Raw genomic sequence first — 16,467 nt, forward strand, 5'->3', positions numbered from 1 at the left:
GCTAGCCATGTGCCAGTGGCAGCAAGGCAATTTTCAGTGCAAGAAACGGTGACTTGTAGGCATCTTATGCGGAATGATTGTAGAGTTGTGCGTCATCCGCATAAACTATCATACAATAAAGCGCAACCAACGGACATTGTAATATAGTCGACATATCAACATATAGTTGACATGTTAGTCTCTTTTCAAAAATCAATGACATTTAACTTTGGATTAGATTCTTGAGGAATGGTCAGGTCTTTTGGCTAACAGTCAAGAGATCCGTGATCGAAACCCACCATCGATGTGAGTGTCAGTATGTTGCTCGAGGCAGGTCTCCTCGCCCCCAACAGGTCAGATTGGCTACCGGTGAGAAATAGTTAAGTTGTAGTGCTGATTCTTTGAAGTATCTATCTGACTTCTTCTGAAAGGTTTTAGGATAGATAGAAAGTGTGAAGTTGGATGATAACCTCTACCTGACTGGGTTTGGGACTGTAGATCCTCAACTTTAATTTGGCTAAAATTTGTACCTCTTTTACCTTTAGAAGACTAACTAATTCTGTCTTCTTTGGTCTGAACAGCTTTAGTTTCACATTTTATTTGAAGAGGACATGTAATGTTGCTCTAAAGTGCTTATATCATACATCATCTTGAAGCCCTTGGGGTCTGCTTCAATTTACTGCATAGCAATCCAAGATATATAAAGTAGCAAAAAGTTGCCATTCGAATGAAAATTTCATATTTTGCCGTCTTGTCAGAAACAGAGATAATTGGCAGAAGCTGATTATGTACAACGAATTAATTGAATTTCAGAAATTTATCTCATTTTGAGGGTTAGCAATCATAAGACAAAGCCTGAGCAATGATTCAAACTCATTTATGGTTTTGTTTTTAGTCTGTGATTGTTTTAGTCAATGTACAAGCATTTCAGCCACTGAAAATTGGTTGCTGATTTCTCTCGCCATTTTAGCTTATCTTCCACTGAACATCCCGACTTTGCCATCTTTCATACTCAAAATGAATAATTAGTTCTCATAGATGATATCAGATGGCGCCTCGATCGATTTCAAAAAGATGGTCGGGTGGAGATAGCTTGAAATTGTAAGGGAATTGTTCAACCGAGGGAACCCGGTGTGCGTTGCAGGGGACTGAACTGGCAACCGAGTACACTCAGTCTGCGGTATCAAAAAGTTAATTGGGCATCAGCCAAATAACGGCCATCGATACGCGGGGCTTTAACTGTCATTGCATTGTAGCGACATCAGTTTGGTCTTCAGTTTCAAAGTTTGACATCATTTCAACATCCCCTTGTGAAAATCAGTTCAGCCTATTGGGATGTCAATACCCCTTATTAGTTTATGGGATACACATTTTTCCTCTTTTCACAGGTTTGCACTTCAGCTTCAGTCATATTCTCCAGTTGTTTTAGATACTTGACTATCTCTTTGTTTCTTTTATGAAAGCAATGTGAAGCTATCAACTTCACCAGGATGCACTTATCCGTCTTCAGTACCTTTTCAATTTGTGGCCATCTGTATATAACATATGGCAGGTTCCTCAGTTTAATGTTGCTGTATCTTGCGAGGACCCCAATGAAAGCGTCATCGACTGGAAAAGTCTGCCTCGTGACGCCATAGACTCGTGAGACGTGGAAAGAAGCGTGGTACATCTTCTGAACAGCTTCTACCGAAAGCAAAACAAAGAACCCGCTGGCATATGGGGGAAAGGTATCATTGTTAAAATCTTCATGAGAGATGTACCACTTACTTTTCGGATTCCTGTAAGGTTCCAACGCTGCAAATGTAGCGCCTTGGTATACCATGGTCACATTTTTTGTTTCCAGTCCGATGACATAGTCCACAATGTGTTGATAGATCATGACTGCATCGTCGTCAATTTTCACCAGGAATTTTGCATGCCCACATTGTGTCACGGTCCATTTTAATACTGCCAAGGCCTTGAATGTCAGATTACGATAGGCTTCCTTATAGTTGGCCTGTATGATGTCATTGTAGACAGAACTTTCATTGCGTAGTTTTGCCTCGGTTTTGGGCTCATACACTCGTGCAACGATAAAAGCCAACCGAATTTTCTTCCCTCGATATGGTTTAATCTTTAGCCATTCCCTTACATCTGCTCGGCGCCTGAAATTCCTAATACTACTCACCATCAGAATGAGCAAATATATGTCGTCTTCACATGGAGGAGGTGACAGTATCTCATCCTTTTCCGAGAGTGTTAATTGGTGTAACATGTTTGCTGTCCTCTCATCAATCATTTTCAGGTTTAGTAAATTGAGCAAATCTGCAGTTTTCAGGTTCTTCAGTTGTTTAAACAAATCGGCAGTTTTCAGAGGCCTCACATTCTGACTTGTTTCTAAATCTGTCATTGGACGAAGACTTCTTGGTCCCTTTATCGGGACACCTGCCATTATAGCTCCATGAAGGTTTTGTTCAACATTGTCCACGACAACATGCCTGCGTTGATGAGACAATTTAAAAAAAAAATTGAAACCAATGATATTTACGATGGCAACGGCCAAAATTAAAATATAAAATTTTCTTCTCATCTTTATGTGTCCTCTATCAAATTGATAGTCCGCGGTTGATGGTAGGAAATAATATATGATTTTTCTTGTCAAAATGTCAATTTTCCTTGTAGTCCGTGGTTGAATGTAGGATATAATGTAATGATTTATTGTCCAAATGTAAATTTTCCATGAAGAAATGTTTTCAAAAATGAGAGAAAATATATAGCGAGTATTTGCAGTCAGGTTTAGTACCCGTTCTGATTTGATTGATTCTTTTGAGGCATACTGACATTCGTGTCTGCAGCTGTTCCAGTTAAGCCGTCACCACCTCAAAAGCCACTTTTTTGAACCCCTCTTGTATTTGCTTTTGTGTCTAGTACAGTATAGAAATATATGTATGTGATCTTTGAATGGATCATGCAACCTGTCACATCTCATTGTCAACAACTGGCCAGGCTCTGTCAGCAAATCTAGCCTGTCAACAAAGTCCTCGTCTGGACCGTCTCTTAAGTAACAGCTTCCTCACTGTAGTAAGGATATGCAGGACAGCCAAGAAGCCCTGATCACGCTTTCAAACCGATGCTGCAACTCTGGCTCATGGGTAACACTGTTACAGTTGAAATGTATTCTTTGATTTCTCTTGTACCACACCTGTAATAGTTTGAACCAGAGATGCAACAATGGTTCAAAAACCTAAACGTGATCTAAGGTGTTACTGTGTTGCACTTTAGATACTGGGCTTCTGTTCACTCAATTGTTTGACTACATAAACTTAGAATATAATCAAATGAAAAGTGTAAAAAAAAACCCAGAATAAAGTGGTCTTGATTTGTATATATTTTTTGGCAATTTTGAATTTGGCATATTGAGGTTGTTCTCAAAAATTACTGAAGTGCCCGTGAAAATTTGGCTGTGTTCCACAAGTCCTTGTTAGCATCATTTGCGACTTAAAGGATTCCAGTTAGCGATGAGGACAAGTAACAGATAAAGCTCATTATTTTGTTCATCATGGAATAATACATATAATAGACAATAATTTGGCTATACGACTCTGGAGAAGCAATTCCCCAGTTTTCTGAGAATTGGGCAGGTCTTCCAACGTACCGAGCACCTGTTGTGGGAAAGGAGACCGTTTTTCAGCAATGTTGGAAAATTGTGTTGCTTTGGAGTTTAAAAAAAAATGTTGTTGTTCATCTGGTAATGTGGTTATATCACAAATGTGACTCGCTCTACCAAAACTAGGCGCTTGTTGCATCTGAACTTGACAGGTTGATACGGACTTGTTGTTCATTTCCCTATTGTAGACCTTTGGTGAAATGTTACCAAATCAGTTTTCACAAAAGGTCTACAATAGGGAAATGAACAACAAGTCCGTATCAACCTGTCAAGTTCAGATGCGACAAGCGCCTAGTTTTGGTGGAGCGAGTCACAAATAGAGAAAAACTCACTGCAGGTTTGTCAGTGGATTGAAAGCAAACACTTTGCAAATTATGCATAAACTTGTGCCTGCACTAGGAAGTAACTTGTTGGTTAATTTACCTAAAAAATTAACGCATTAAAAGTCATATTTACCTGGCTAAAGAAAAATGATGAATGTAAAGGGCAGTGTAGGCCTTGAAGCACGTTAAAAATGTTTTCCTTTGCACTGAATTCCAGTTCCGATTCCATGAGAGGTTGAGTGATGTTGCCATACCATGCTACATGTTATGCTCTGGACTACGCAGGTTCATTACGTCCAACAACAACCAAATTCCAGTTAGTTATATAAGTACTCCACCTTTTGCCAGTATGTTCTACATCATCATGCTCCCAAACAAATTGCCTAACTCAGTTTTTGGAGAAAGTTAGATAGCTGCCAATCTCAACTCCCAACCACGTGATACACCTTCTGTAAAAATGTCTATCTCATTGGCAATATATTGGTGTACAAAATGCATTGAATGTAAATCTACCTAACTCGGAATCTGAGTTAGGCAATTTTACCTGGCAGAGGCAGTTTGAGCAAGTCCCAATTCTTTGACGGTCTGCCTCACGCCTGAATTACCATGGTTACTAGCAATGATTGTGATACCCTTTATCAACAGCAAATTTTTAAATTTTTGCAGTTTATTCACTGTGTCACAAATGAATTGAGTTACTTTTTCAAAGAAGTGAAAAATGCCTAAGTCACTGATTCTGACAATCATTTTGCATATCTCAGGCTGTAATATTGCCTAAGTCATAGGAAAATTGCCTAAAAGTCACTTGGAGCTGTTATGTAATAAAAGTTTGTGTTCATTACATTTGCATTTTCATAGTATTTATATAAACTATGTTTCAAAATATATTCATGAATAAATATCGATTTATCAGTATATGGGATTGTTTTTTTCCTTTTTCTGAAAACATGGAAAAATGAGTTGGAGTGAGACGACATGTTTCTTGGCCAATATCATACTTATAGAGTTATTCTCTTGAAGTATCTTGTCAGAATCTGAAATAATTTGGCCTGATAAAGTCCTTTAGGGATCGTCTTAAAATTGCTTGATGCCTGCATAAGAGTCTGGGGTAGGGTCTGGTTCAGCCATTTCCCTACCGAAATTTCATCTTCTGGCATTATCTAATAATCTTAATGGGGGTTAGACGGCAATATTGTTTTGGAAAAAAGCAACCATCTGATTGATACATGATGCCTATGGGGGCATCAAGAGTTACTGAAGAGACAGACTCATTTATTGAGCATGTCAGGAGGTGTTGGTACCAGAAATTGTATCTCTGAATAAAAACAATGATGGAGATTCAGCCTGGTGGCACAGATGTATTGTTACAGAGTATAGTGGAACCAGTTGAAAGCTAATAAACTGCATTTTTGGAATCATTTTATCCCTGTTTTTTTTTTCATCATTCAGCCCTGTCAGTGTTAGACATGCTGGGTACCGACAGCAAAAATATTTTTTTCACTTGTTTTTTTTCTGCTCAAAAAGAAACATCATCAGTCCCAAATAATGTTGGCTTTTAAAATTCTTCAGAATTTTGAACTTATGAAAACAATTTAACAATTTTGGCAGGAAAACCTAATCATGCATTTTGTCCCCAGATTTTCAACTTCACTAACGCGACTACCCCGGTAATGCTAATATTCAACCTCGGTCTCATGAGTGGTCGTGTTACCAGTGTTCCACTGTATTCCTCGAAAACAAGAGTTGGTTTTTCTTCAAAGAAAATTCAATTTGAATCGTATCGGAAACTTGTGTCCTCCAGTTTATTGTTTCTTCGGGTCTTTTGCAGTGCAGTTCAACCATTTCTAACATGTCTAATCATTCTTCAGAGTTCCTATCACAATTCCTTGATCCAGATACATTGAGGATGGAATGTCCAAATTACCAAACAACGTGTGTTTGAAATTATTAAGTGAAAGAAATTCCTGTAATTTCAACAGGATCTTAAACAACTTCAGACATGTCAGATCCGTGCCAATTCGTTAAAAAGTTTCAGACCTAATCAGAAAAATGTTGATGGGGAAATCTTAACTGGATCATTTCCTGGAGCGTTGTAAAGACCCTTGACCAATCAGAAGACATTGGGACTACTTTCCTGTAAAATACATGAACATGAACGATGTCAGACTTCGTTGACAAGTTCCTGTTTCAACGATTTCTAGGCATGAGTACCTGTTTTGGGTCTGAAATTGTCCTCATTTTCAGATTTCACCGTAAGTTGATTAGATTATCAGTGTATGGATTGTTCATTTTCCTATACTGAACCTACTGTTAGGAAACCTAGATCAGTAAACACAAAACGGGGAATCCCAATTCCAAGATAGTCCAGCAAGTTCCTGGTTTTACTACGCACTTCAAATCTATGAATAGGTCATGTGCGTATTATGTGTAGGCGGAATTCCAGTCAGATTGAACAACGAAGTTATTGTTATTTAATCATACAGTTGCATTGTCTCCTACAGACGTATGGATAGAATAGGCCTGATTCAGTTTCCTCGACATCTGGAGTCATTAAGCAAGACAACAAGTACACGTAACTCAACTTTCTTCTTTATCTAAATGGCTGTACAACACACGGTGATGGGTCAATGAAACCTAGAATAAGCTTGAACATGTTGAATCAGTTCCCCTTGAACCCGGGGTGATTGGGCTAGACATCTATATGTAACTCAACTTTCTGCTTGATCACCCAAGAGTTGAAATGGATCTCCAAAACATAATGATGGTTAAAGGCAACGGTTTACCTTTGCAACATGATAGAAACAAGGGCCTCATATTAAAGTGTTGGGAGGTGTATAACAGAATAAGAGTAAGAAATGTGTGGCCTTATGCCCCTAAAAATAATCTTAGTCCTTTGTCTGTTTCTTGTGTGTTATCATTTCCTCTCTCAGTGTCTTTCCTTGCTGTTTTGAATGCATCAGGCCAACATGTTTAAAACACTGCCACCAGAGAGGCCACTGCGCTGAAAGAAATTGAGAAAAAAGTTTTTCAAAAATTTGTCAGAAATTATTGTTTATCATTAGTATGGATTACTAAGAACTATCTGAGTCCTTTAAACCATAGTAAAGTTCATCCTTATATATAAATATATATCATATGTCTTAAAAACTTTTGGATTCAAACTCCATGAAACTGTGAAAATATGACTATTGAAAAAGTATCCTTGATACAATGCTTGTAGTTCCAACAGGAAAACACAGATCTCTAGGTAAGCAGGTATTTATTTAAATGCCTTTGCCCACAGTGCAGCATCATTGAATAAAGTTACAAATGTCCTTGTACCATTGAACCCTAATTTTTGATTAACCGTGCATAAGGCCGGCTGGATGACATAGGATTCAAGTTAGATGTACCCTATGAGTTGGAATGAAAATATAAATAACAATTAATGAAAAGGATTCAAGCTGCCATTTGTCACGTTGGGTATCGTTCTGCAGGAGTTTTGAAAATCAATTGTAGTCAGTGAACTAAATCTTATAATTTATGCCTTTGCACCTCTGCAGACTTAGGTCTGTCTGTAAACTGTTTTGGTGGAAGAATTATTGATACAAGATCCTGTTTTCGAATATTCCTACATCAAGTGTGGTATATTTCAAATCTGCACTTGTGTAACAGATGGATTTGTACTGGTGAACCTAAGTTTCAGCATGAAATTCTGAATAAATTGCATCCTGTATGATAAATTATTTGTTTACTGATATGAAGGCCTTTTATGTTTTCCCTCCAGGAGGTGCTACTACCTATATATTACCTGGTTCGAAATTTGTTACCTCATTCTTGTCTTTTCTGAACAAGGTGGATCTGTGTCATACAGATTTTCATCTGTAGCATGACAAATTCGCCGCTGTAATTGAGAATTGATCTATGATGGGGTGGCAGTAGCTGAAGACTCTTCCATCACAATCAAGTTAGAAATAAAGAAATGGAGTAGAAAAAGTTTTAAAAAGCTTTCTTTAAAATCTCAGTTTGGTATATCAAAACTCAGTCTTGTTGAATGACCTATTGAGCGAATGCTGTGTGTTAAGTCTTGTCACCTCAGGAAAAGTCAGAATTTGGACAGCTTTCAAATTCAGACATGAAATCTCGTAACTGTCCATATTTGGACGCATCCTGGTTATCTGAGTCCGAAGTGTCAGAAATTGAAAAGGTATACGAACCACTGATTTTGGTAAATGTCCAAAGGTGGTTTCCTTTCCAAGTAAATGATTTACATCAACATCAGAATAGCAGATTGCTACTACAAAAACAACTGAAAGCTGTCCAAATTCTGACTTTTCCCCAGGTGAGGTTGGCCCCTTCTGATTTCATTCCGTCAATTAAAGGATGTATCCCCCTCACAGTGTCCTGCAAAAGTATGTCGGTAAATGAGTAGTAGATGTCGACCGTCCAGTGCTGCTCCCTATATGACAAGCCTTATGAACCCAGCTGTTCGATGTGTCATAAAGGTATCAATTGAATTTACAGGTATTTCAATATTAGCACCATTCACAAGAATTTATGACCTGTTTAGCTGTCAACCTGTCACAGGTGTACTCAGTTCACTGCCATCAATGTAATTCGTGGTCATTTTGTGACTTTCAGATATGGCAGATATAATGTTGAGTTCAAACCTCCAGTTATGAGTACAGTTGAACCTCAGTTGGCAACCACCCCGGTCGGCAACCACCCCGGTCGGCGACCACCCCGCTACGACGACCAAGAATCGCCAAATGGTTTCCTCTCTAATTACCATTACAAGGCCCCCGGTAACACAACCACCAGGACCACCAATTATCTGGACGGTGAGCACAATGGCCCTTGGCTACAATAATATTGATGAAAATCAAACTCAGTTGATTGTTTATTCATTTGACACAACATTGCGGATATTCTGTTGATAAAGTAAGGCGCAATTGACAAATTTCAGCGTGAAAAAGAAAAGGATAAGACATATAAGACACATTAAAAGTGTTCTAAAAATATACAAAATTCAATTAATTAATTAACATGTCAATTGAATGTTCCATACAACAAAATTGGTATCCAAGCCAATTTGATAAAACACTGATCGGCCAGTGGCCTTTTAATCTAAAGCCTGGTAAAACACTGATCGGCCAGTGGCCTTTTAATCAAAAGCCTGGTAAAACACTGATCGGCCAGTGGCCTTTTAATCAAAAGCCTGGTAAAACACTGCCCAAGATTGACTATGTGCAGCACATTCCTCAGTCAAAAAGGGATTTGGAAATTATTTCAACATCTATCTAGAATAGTTTCATTTAAACTGTTTGTCATCTTTAGCTGTGAATTATTAATGACCCCCACTCTGCCCACACACTGCGTTTTTGTTTTGAAAGGAACTGTTAATTCGTTTAACGCGTGGAGATATTCAAAATTTCGTGCATTACAGGCATTTTTTGGAGCAAGTTCCCTTGTGTTCCTATTAATTCAGTGTGTCACACACGCACCCTCGACCTCTGCAGTTTAGTCAGTTTATTCAACCATGAGATCAGTTGGAACAGACTGTTTATCATTTTTATATCAATGCCAGACTTCTTTTGTTAAATATTACAAGTTTTGAGAAACAATTCTATTCAGGCCAAAATTTCATGATCAACATATCCACTATAAGTCTAGATCTTATTTGATTATTGTGTATCTTTCAATTGATTCATTCATGGCACACCTACCAAAAATTCCTCATGCTGAATGGGAGATATAGCGTGAATGGTCGCATACGTCAGAAGTAATAATGGCATACACCATCTTTCAATAATCGTTCATAATGGTTAGATTACGTTATGTCTTTTTTCTTTGCATTTTGTAGCAGTAAAGAAAACTTGCAGGTCTTGACTGGGTTCACATGTCATGCTGTTCAATACAGAAGCAGGAGTGGTCGCAGATGAGTCTGGGCCAGTTAGTAAACCTTCACTGCATGGTCTGAGTTCGCCAAACATGATCACTGAAAAATTACTAAACCGTAATAGACAATGCACAACAATGGAATGTAACCAAAAGCTTACCTGAAATTTACCATGTTTTAACCCCATCAACACCAATGAAATGAATTTATTATCGATCAGTGATAGTACAATTCTACATTTGGCCATGTGCGACCTGCTGTAAATATCTCACTCAGCGATGACCATTTTTGTCTGCAGACGAGTGACATTTTTGTCACTCATCACCACAATTCGTGCAGGTCCTGCACTAGCATTAAAGCATAGGCAGGAGGGTTCAGTTAGGTCATCGAAGGTCACCGAGGTTTAAGTAGGTCGTTTGAGGCTCCCCTATTCAACTTGCACATCTGTATGACAGGTGATTACATTGACAGGTCAAGCACAGAATTTTATAGAAAACGACTTCATAGTAAATGGTTACATTACAATGACAATGAATTGGAATGGATAATAAATTTGACCTTTATATTGATATTTGTAGTTAATGCAGACTGAAAAGGATGAGCATTGTTACTGACCGTGGGTAACTTAGCATGCATATTATAAAAAGGCATAGATAACATTAATGGTGTTTCAGCTAAAGAGTTTAAGCAGGAGGTGCCTTGGGGTCGTTTTAGGCCTCGGGAAGTGCCATGCCTTTTCTTTAAAAAATATTTGAATATGGCAAAGGCCCCAGTCTTATTTGTTGATGATGATGATAGGCCCTATAGTGCCAGTCTGACCCACACCTACCCTGACCCTTAATTGACCCCGTGACTCAAGATGGGATGATAATGCATAGGCCCTTTAAGGCAAAGGTTAAAGCCGAGGAGACTCAGCTATCAATTAGAAGTGAGTTCATCCCTTCACTATCACTTGTCGTAGATCAACCCTGTGAATAAAGGATCATTGAACATTGTATGATCGTTTTTCTTTCATATTTTATTGTCATCAAATATGTTGCCTTACTAAGCTCATGGCGACCTTATGAAACTTTCTAAAGGCCTGTTCCCACCTGATACTTTGACCTAATGTTGACTGCAGTGGTGTGGCCATATGGGATATTATTCTTATTGTCATGTAATGGAAATATTAGTACTTTCCAGGTTTCCTATTTCCAAGAAGTGTGTGCTTACAGAAATCACATGATAATCGAAGGTTAGGATTGAAACAAGTGTAGACATAATCATTGAAACATTGACCATCATTCTGCTTTGAATTTGATCATGTTTCAATTATCGGGTATTGTTTTGATTACCCGATTGACCATTTGCCCCAGAGGACAACCCAGCGACACCAGTTCATCAACTATAGGCAGTGCGACACAAAATGATAATTGAACATGTTGAATAGGTCATGTCTGAATAAATTTATCATATAGGGTCAAGACGGGGCAAGTCCTGACCCAGTGACTCTACGATGGGATGACAAGGCCCTTTAAGGGCAATTGCAAGTGGGTCAAAGTATTAACATCACTCAAATTGGTCCAATATTTCCAAAAAAATGTTGTTGTCCACCACCGGACTTTGGTGACATTTTATTTGGCTTTTCCAGTCAAAATTTCTTTCTTGGTTTATTGGTTATTGGTGAAATGCAAGAAACTAAAATACCCCCCCCCCCCCCAAATTTGTCGGTGTACAGTTAGAGGTTGAGCAGGATTTTAGCCCTGCATTCATATCGTTCTGAGCCTGGTTGTTCAAAATAAGTTTTGTTACTAATGCAAGCATTTACTAAAATGTGGCATAAATTCTCACAAACTTACCTAAAGGAGATTACGCCAGCCAGCGTTAATGACAAATGATATTTTGAACAACCAGGCCCAAGTCAAAACCTGAGTATAACTTTTCATCAAGGGGATTTTATGTTTCCCAGTTGATAGAACCCATTTGATTTGCCTACGCAAAGGGATGACCCCACATCCAGTGTTCCGTAGCGGTGATCATCAAACTATCTGTTTACAATAGTTTGGAATCGTACCCTAGGTGGGAAAAGTTGCCCAACCTCGGGGAAAACAAGTCAATACCTTTTTAGATTGACTAGACCTTGGTCAACTACGTCAGCTTGTTTGGGTTTTCTTGTAAGATGTGCCTCTAAATGTGCCTGAACGAAAGGGTTTGTTGCTCAAGTAAAGATATTTTCTTCGGGTCTGACATGACGGCGTGGTGTTGGACTGGAATTCGAGTGAGCAGTGTTAAAATGGCTTTTCCTACTTAATGGGATATGTGCCGCGTCTGATGATCCTAGACCACCTTTCCTGTCTCACCATTATGAAAATACCCATCATTATTCATAACGCTGTCTACAGGCCTTTAAAACAATATCAGGCCAAGATAAATATTTTGATGATCTCGACAAAACTTGCCTGTCCCTGGTTTTGAAAACATGCAGGTTCTTTATGATGAGTAAACTGTCAGGATTGGCCCCAGACCTCTGCCTTCTAACTCCCAGGAACTTATTTGTGCATTCTCGGACCTCCATAACAGGGTAGATGACAAGCATTGGGGGGTCCAGTGCCTTAATTGTGTTGTCAAGAAGCAAAAAACTGTCTTGACCTTGCCTAACCCAGACAGGTCCATTTAGTGAATGAAACAATTAATGCGGTGATAATCAGCAATTTACTTGCCCTGATGACTAATTGGAACTTAATTCATCATTATCAATCTACATTCATAGATAAGTGCAGAATTGTCCGATGCATTCATGACTTTGCTGTCTGTTTGTGAATAGGGTTGTTGTCGAAATATATGTGGTGATAATCTTTGGAGGGAGTCTGATCCGATCCATGGCTATGATTTTAGCACCCTCATACTCCTCCAAGAATCTCCCTGTCCAAGACTCTATCAACTCCCCTCCAAGAATGTTGAAGTAATGGGTCTAAAATAGCCCCTTGCCGTTAGATATGCGCATTTCTACTTATTCACACTGATGACAGTTTTGATCATCCAGTATCTCTAGAAAGTTCTTCTCTGCGTTGAATAGGCAGCAGGCGATGGGGGGTGCAAAGAGGATGTAAAAAACATCGATGAAGCGTTAATTGGGATGATGCAGTTAAATTTTATTTTCATGAAAGAACTTTCTCTGGAGAGCTCTTCTCTACGTTAAATAGGCCAGGGAGGTGGGGTTGGGGGGTTGCAAAGAGAATGTCAACGATCATTGATGACGCATTAATTGGATACTTCCTGTCCATTGGTCTTTTTATGCTGTTACTGTTATTTTCTAGAAAGATGTTTCTCTGGAACGTTTTTCTCTGCGTTGACGAAGCTGGGGGGTGGGGGGTGGGGGGGGGGGGATTATATGTATCAGTATTGGTAATGTGTTAATGATGTGTCTCCATTGGTCTTCATGATGCAATTAATTCTATAAACATGTGCAGTATTAATAAGAAGTTCGTTTCTTTCTTTGACGTATTATGACTCCGGTACATACATTCCAGAAAAGTGATGTTATGTTAAATTTCATATCAGTTTCATCTTTGTCAGTTCATCAGTCACAATCAGTTTTGAAGTACAGGAACTTGCCAAAGGTAGTGAGGTCATTGTACCTCTGAGGGGAATCAGCAAACCCACACGACAAGGTTGTTTGCCCAATTCCCTGTAACATTAGTGGTCCCAGATTGCGAGGTGTGTCTTTTAGTTTAAGTATGTTAGTGTAGGTGGTAGCACCTAGTTCTATTTTTGAATAGTCATCCTGGGCGAGTGGAATGGGTGTCCACCTAAGTAACAAAAGGTTGAGTGTTCCGGGCCTGCAGGGAGAGGTGTTTTTTCTGATGTATCGGGTCGGGTGAAATTGCCCTCTTTCCAAGCACATGACAATTGAGATAAGAATCTGGAAGAAAGATGTATCATAAATCAGACGTGGTTGGCTCTTTCATAAAGGGTGGCAACATAATAAACAAACAAATCTTACTCTTTTTATGAGCATACATGAATGTAACATTCGTCCATCTCAAAAGGGCTTCTGGTCCAAAATATGACACCCATTACCAGATTACATTGTATTTTTGTTCTTTTCAATAGATGAGGAAAGTGCTATCTGTCCTGCTATCCTAACCTTATATCACGCCTCTTGGTCAAATCAATCATGCCTCTTAATTCATGTTGATTTCTGGCCAGTTTTCCGCACTTTTTAGCTCACCTCTTAGCAGAGGTGAGCTTATCCCATACCGTGGCGTCCGTCGTCCGTCGTCGTCGTCGTCGTCGTCGTCGTCGGCGTCGTCGTCGTCGTCGTCGTCGTCCGTCGTCCGTTAGCAGGGCACGTTTCGTAACTGTTAGAGCTATTGAGTTGAAACTTGGTACACATGTACCCTTATGTAATGACACCTGAGAGACCAAGTTTCGGTCCGATTCGTTTCATGGTTTGGCCACCAGGGGGCCAAACGTTAAAAGTGAAAATATGCAATATCTCCCTCAATAGTAGTCGGGAAATTTTGAAAAAAATATGGTAGGTACTTCTAGCAAAGGTGCATCATATATCCTCCGGGTTTTTGATTTGACCTCCTTTTCAAGGTCACAGAGGTCAAATGGTGTAAATTGGCCGTTAGGATGTAACGATGGCACGTTTCTAAACTGCAATGACTATTGATACCAAATTTGGTACACATTTACCCCTTAGTCAGCTGATCTCAGGGACCGAAGTTTGGTCCAATATGATTCACCACTTGACCACCAGGGGGCAAAATCCAAAAACCTTAAAAATGTGATTATTCCTTAACTTCTTGCCCGATTGCCACCAATTTGATATCATGGGTACATCTAACCACCATACAGTATATGTCACACAGGTTTTTAATTTGACCTTCTTGTCAAGGTCACAGAGGTCAAATGGCGTAAATTCGCCGTCAGGCCGTAACAATGGCACGTTTCTTAACTGCAATGACTATTGATCACAAATTAAGTACACATGTACCCCTTGGTCAGGTGATCTCAGGTACCGAAGTTTGGTGCGATCTGATTTGCCGTTTGGCCTCCAGGGAGGGGGCCAAATCCTAAATTCTTCAAAATGCCATTATTCCTAGTAATGACTTGCCCGATTGGCACCAATTTTATATCATAGGTACATCTAATTCTAACAACCATTCAATGTGTCACCCGGGTCTTCTTTGATTTGACCTACTTTTCAAGGTCACAGAGGTCGAATGTACTGTAAATTGGCCATTTTGGGGAAATTGTAATTGCTTGGACCTACATCAAACCTAACACTACATGACACAAGACCATGCTCTTTATCCATCTTTCCTCCACATGAGGTGAGCACAATGGCCCTGGCCATTTCATTCAATATCTATAGTCATTTTGGCGGCAAGCCCAGCGTGCCAAAGAAACAATTTCCCCAAACAGTGCATCCGCAGCGACATCAAAGTCATGAGCATGCCTATATCCCTCCAGGAGTCTTTTCACACCAGTCCGCCATTCTTCTGCATCTTAGAAACTGCATCAGCAGTAATTGCCTCAATTAGGGTGACTGGGTTAGGCCTACGCTACACTAGGCCTAGTAACCTACACACCTCCTTTTCATCCATGACCCAATGAGCCTGCATTAGCCCTGCTGCCAAGATAAATTATCTTTTGTGTTTTTATCCTGATTAATTCAATACAGCTGGTAATTAATATTAACTTATTAATTTTCATAAAAGGTATGGGAATCATACTAGCCACAAAAATGATGGAAAAAATACATCAATGCACGACACTTGGTTAACTAGGAATCATGTCCTATTGACAAGTTTTGTTTTAACAGTTACCTCAGTATCATTTAACAATGTTCTGGTTAATGCAAAAAGAGGTAATTAAATTATAAATTTTCAAAGAAAATGTGGGAGTGAAAATGTGAATCATGTTCTCTGCCAAATTCTTTGTCATAACTTTTTTTTAATTCTGCTTTGCAAGGAATACAAAACACATGAGTGTTCATTTAGTTGATCATTTTTATAGAAGATGTTGGTCTTGAAATATAATATTGGCATGTTGGCATGTTGCTTTCATACTCACTGTGGGATGGCACTTTTCCCAAATAAATCCGGTTCCCAACTGACAGTCCTTTGAGCTTGTTAAACTGATTTTATGATCTCAGTGTAGGTGTGGTGACGGTAGCATGTCACCCAGTAGACAATATTCAGAAAGCATGCCTCAACCTGAGATTCTCTGGTTGGGATATAGTGAGAAAGCCAAGGGGACTTCGATAAATCTTCGAGATGGCGAAATAAGACACGTGTCTTAGCAAGCATTAGTTTTTGCAAGCATTAAAAAAGCATTGTCCATGTCAATTTTATGTGCTAAGTATGTCATGACATAATATGTAATATGGGCACAAACTTTGCAACTGCCAAAACTCCCTGATACATGGTTGTCTCAGAACAAGATGTTGAAATTTGAACCATCATGTCTAAACTCCAGGGTTGTCTTTTTTCTTCCTCAAGGATGCAAACAAAAAGATAAAAGCAAAGGTCTTTAAAAAAACATTTGACTAAAAACGACGAAGGTTGAAAGATGTTTGCTTCAAGTTAATTTTTTGTGCAGCTCGTATCTGTCATCTGATCTGTCAAGTGAACTCTGAACATGAGATGACA

General features: G+C 39.1%; 1 protein-coding gene and 1 long non-coding RNA gene across 2 annotated transcripts; both read right to left on the reverse strand.

The window, feature by feature from the left end:
* Positions 1-1,330: 1,330 nt before the first annotated feature.
* LOC135491642 (beta-1,3-galactosyltransferase 5-like) lies at positions 1,331-2,410 on the reverse strand. The gene has a single exon (XM_064777613.1). The coding sequence runs from the start codon at positions 2,408-2,410 to the stop codon at positions 1,331-1,333; it is 1,080 nt and encodes a 359-aa protein (XP_064633683.1).
* A 4,053-nt stretch (positions 2,411-6,463) lies between these two features.
* LOC135491549 (uncharacterized) lies at positions 6,464-11,689 on the reverse strand. The gene is made up of 3 exons (XR_010447847.1): positions 11,665-11,689; positions 7,739-7,831; positions 6,464-6,949 (listed from the first exon to the last, which is right to left on the reverse strand). It is a non-coding gene; the product is annotated as an uncharacterized LOC135491549 (long non-coding RNA).
* Positions 11,690-16,467: the final 4,778 nt, after the last annotated feature.

Source organism: Lineus longissimus, chromosome 7, assembly GCF_910592395.1.
Source record: "Lineus longissimus chromosome 7, tnLinLong1.2, whole genome shotgun sequence".
NCBI classification, from domain to species: Eukaryota; Metazoa; Nemertea; class Pilidiophora; order Heteronemertea; family Lineidae; genus Lineus; species Lineus longissimus.

Excerpts from the sequence above, each read along its gene's own strand:
- LOC135491642 (XM_064777613.1), bottom strand. The coding sequence starts at position 2,410 with ATGGCAGGTGTCCCGATAAAGGGACCAAGAAGTCTTCGTCCAATGACA.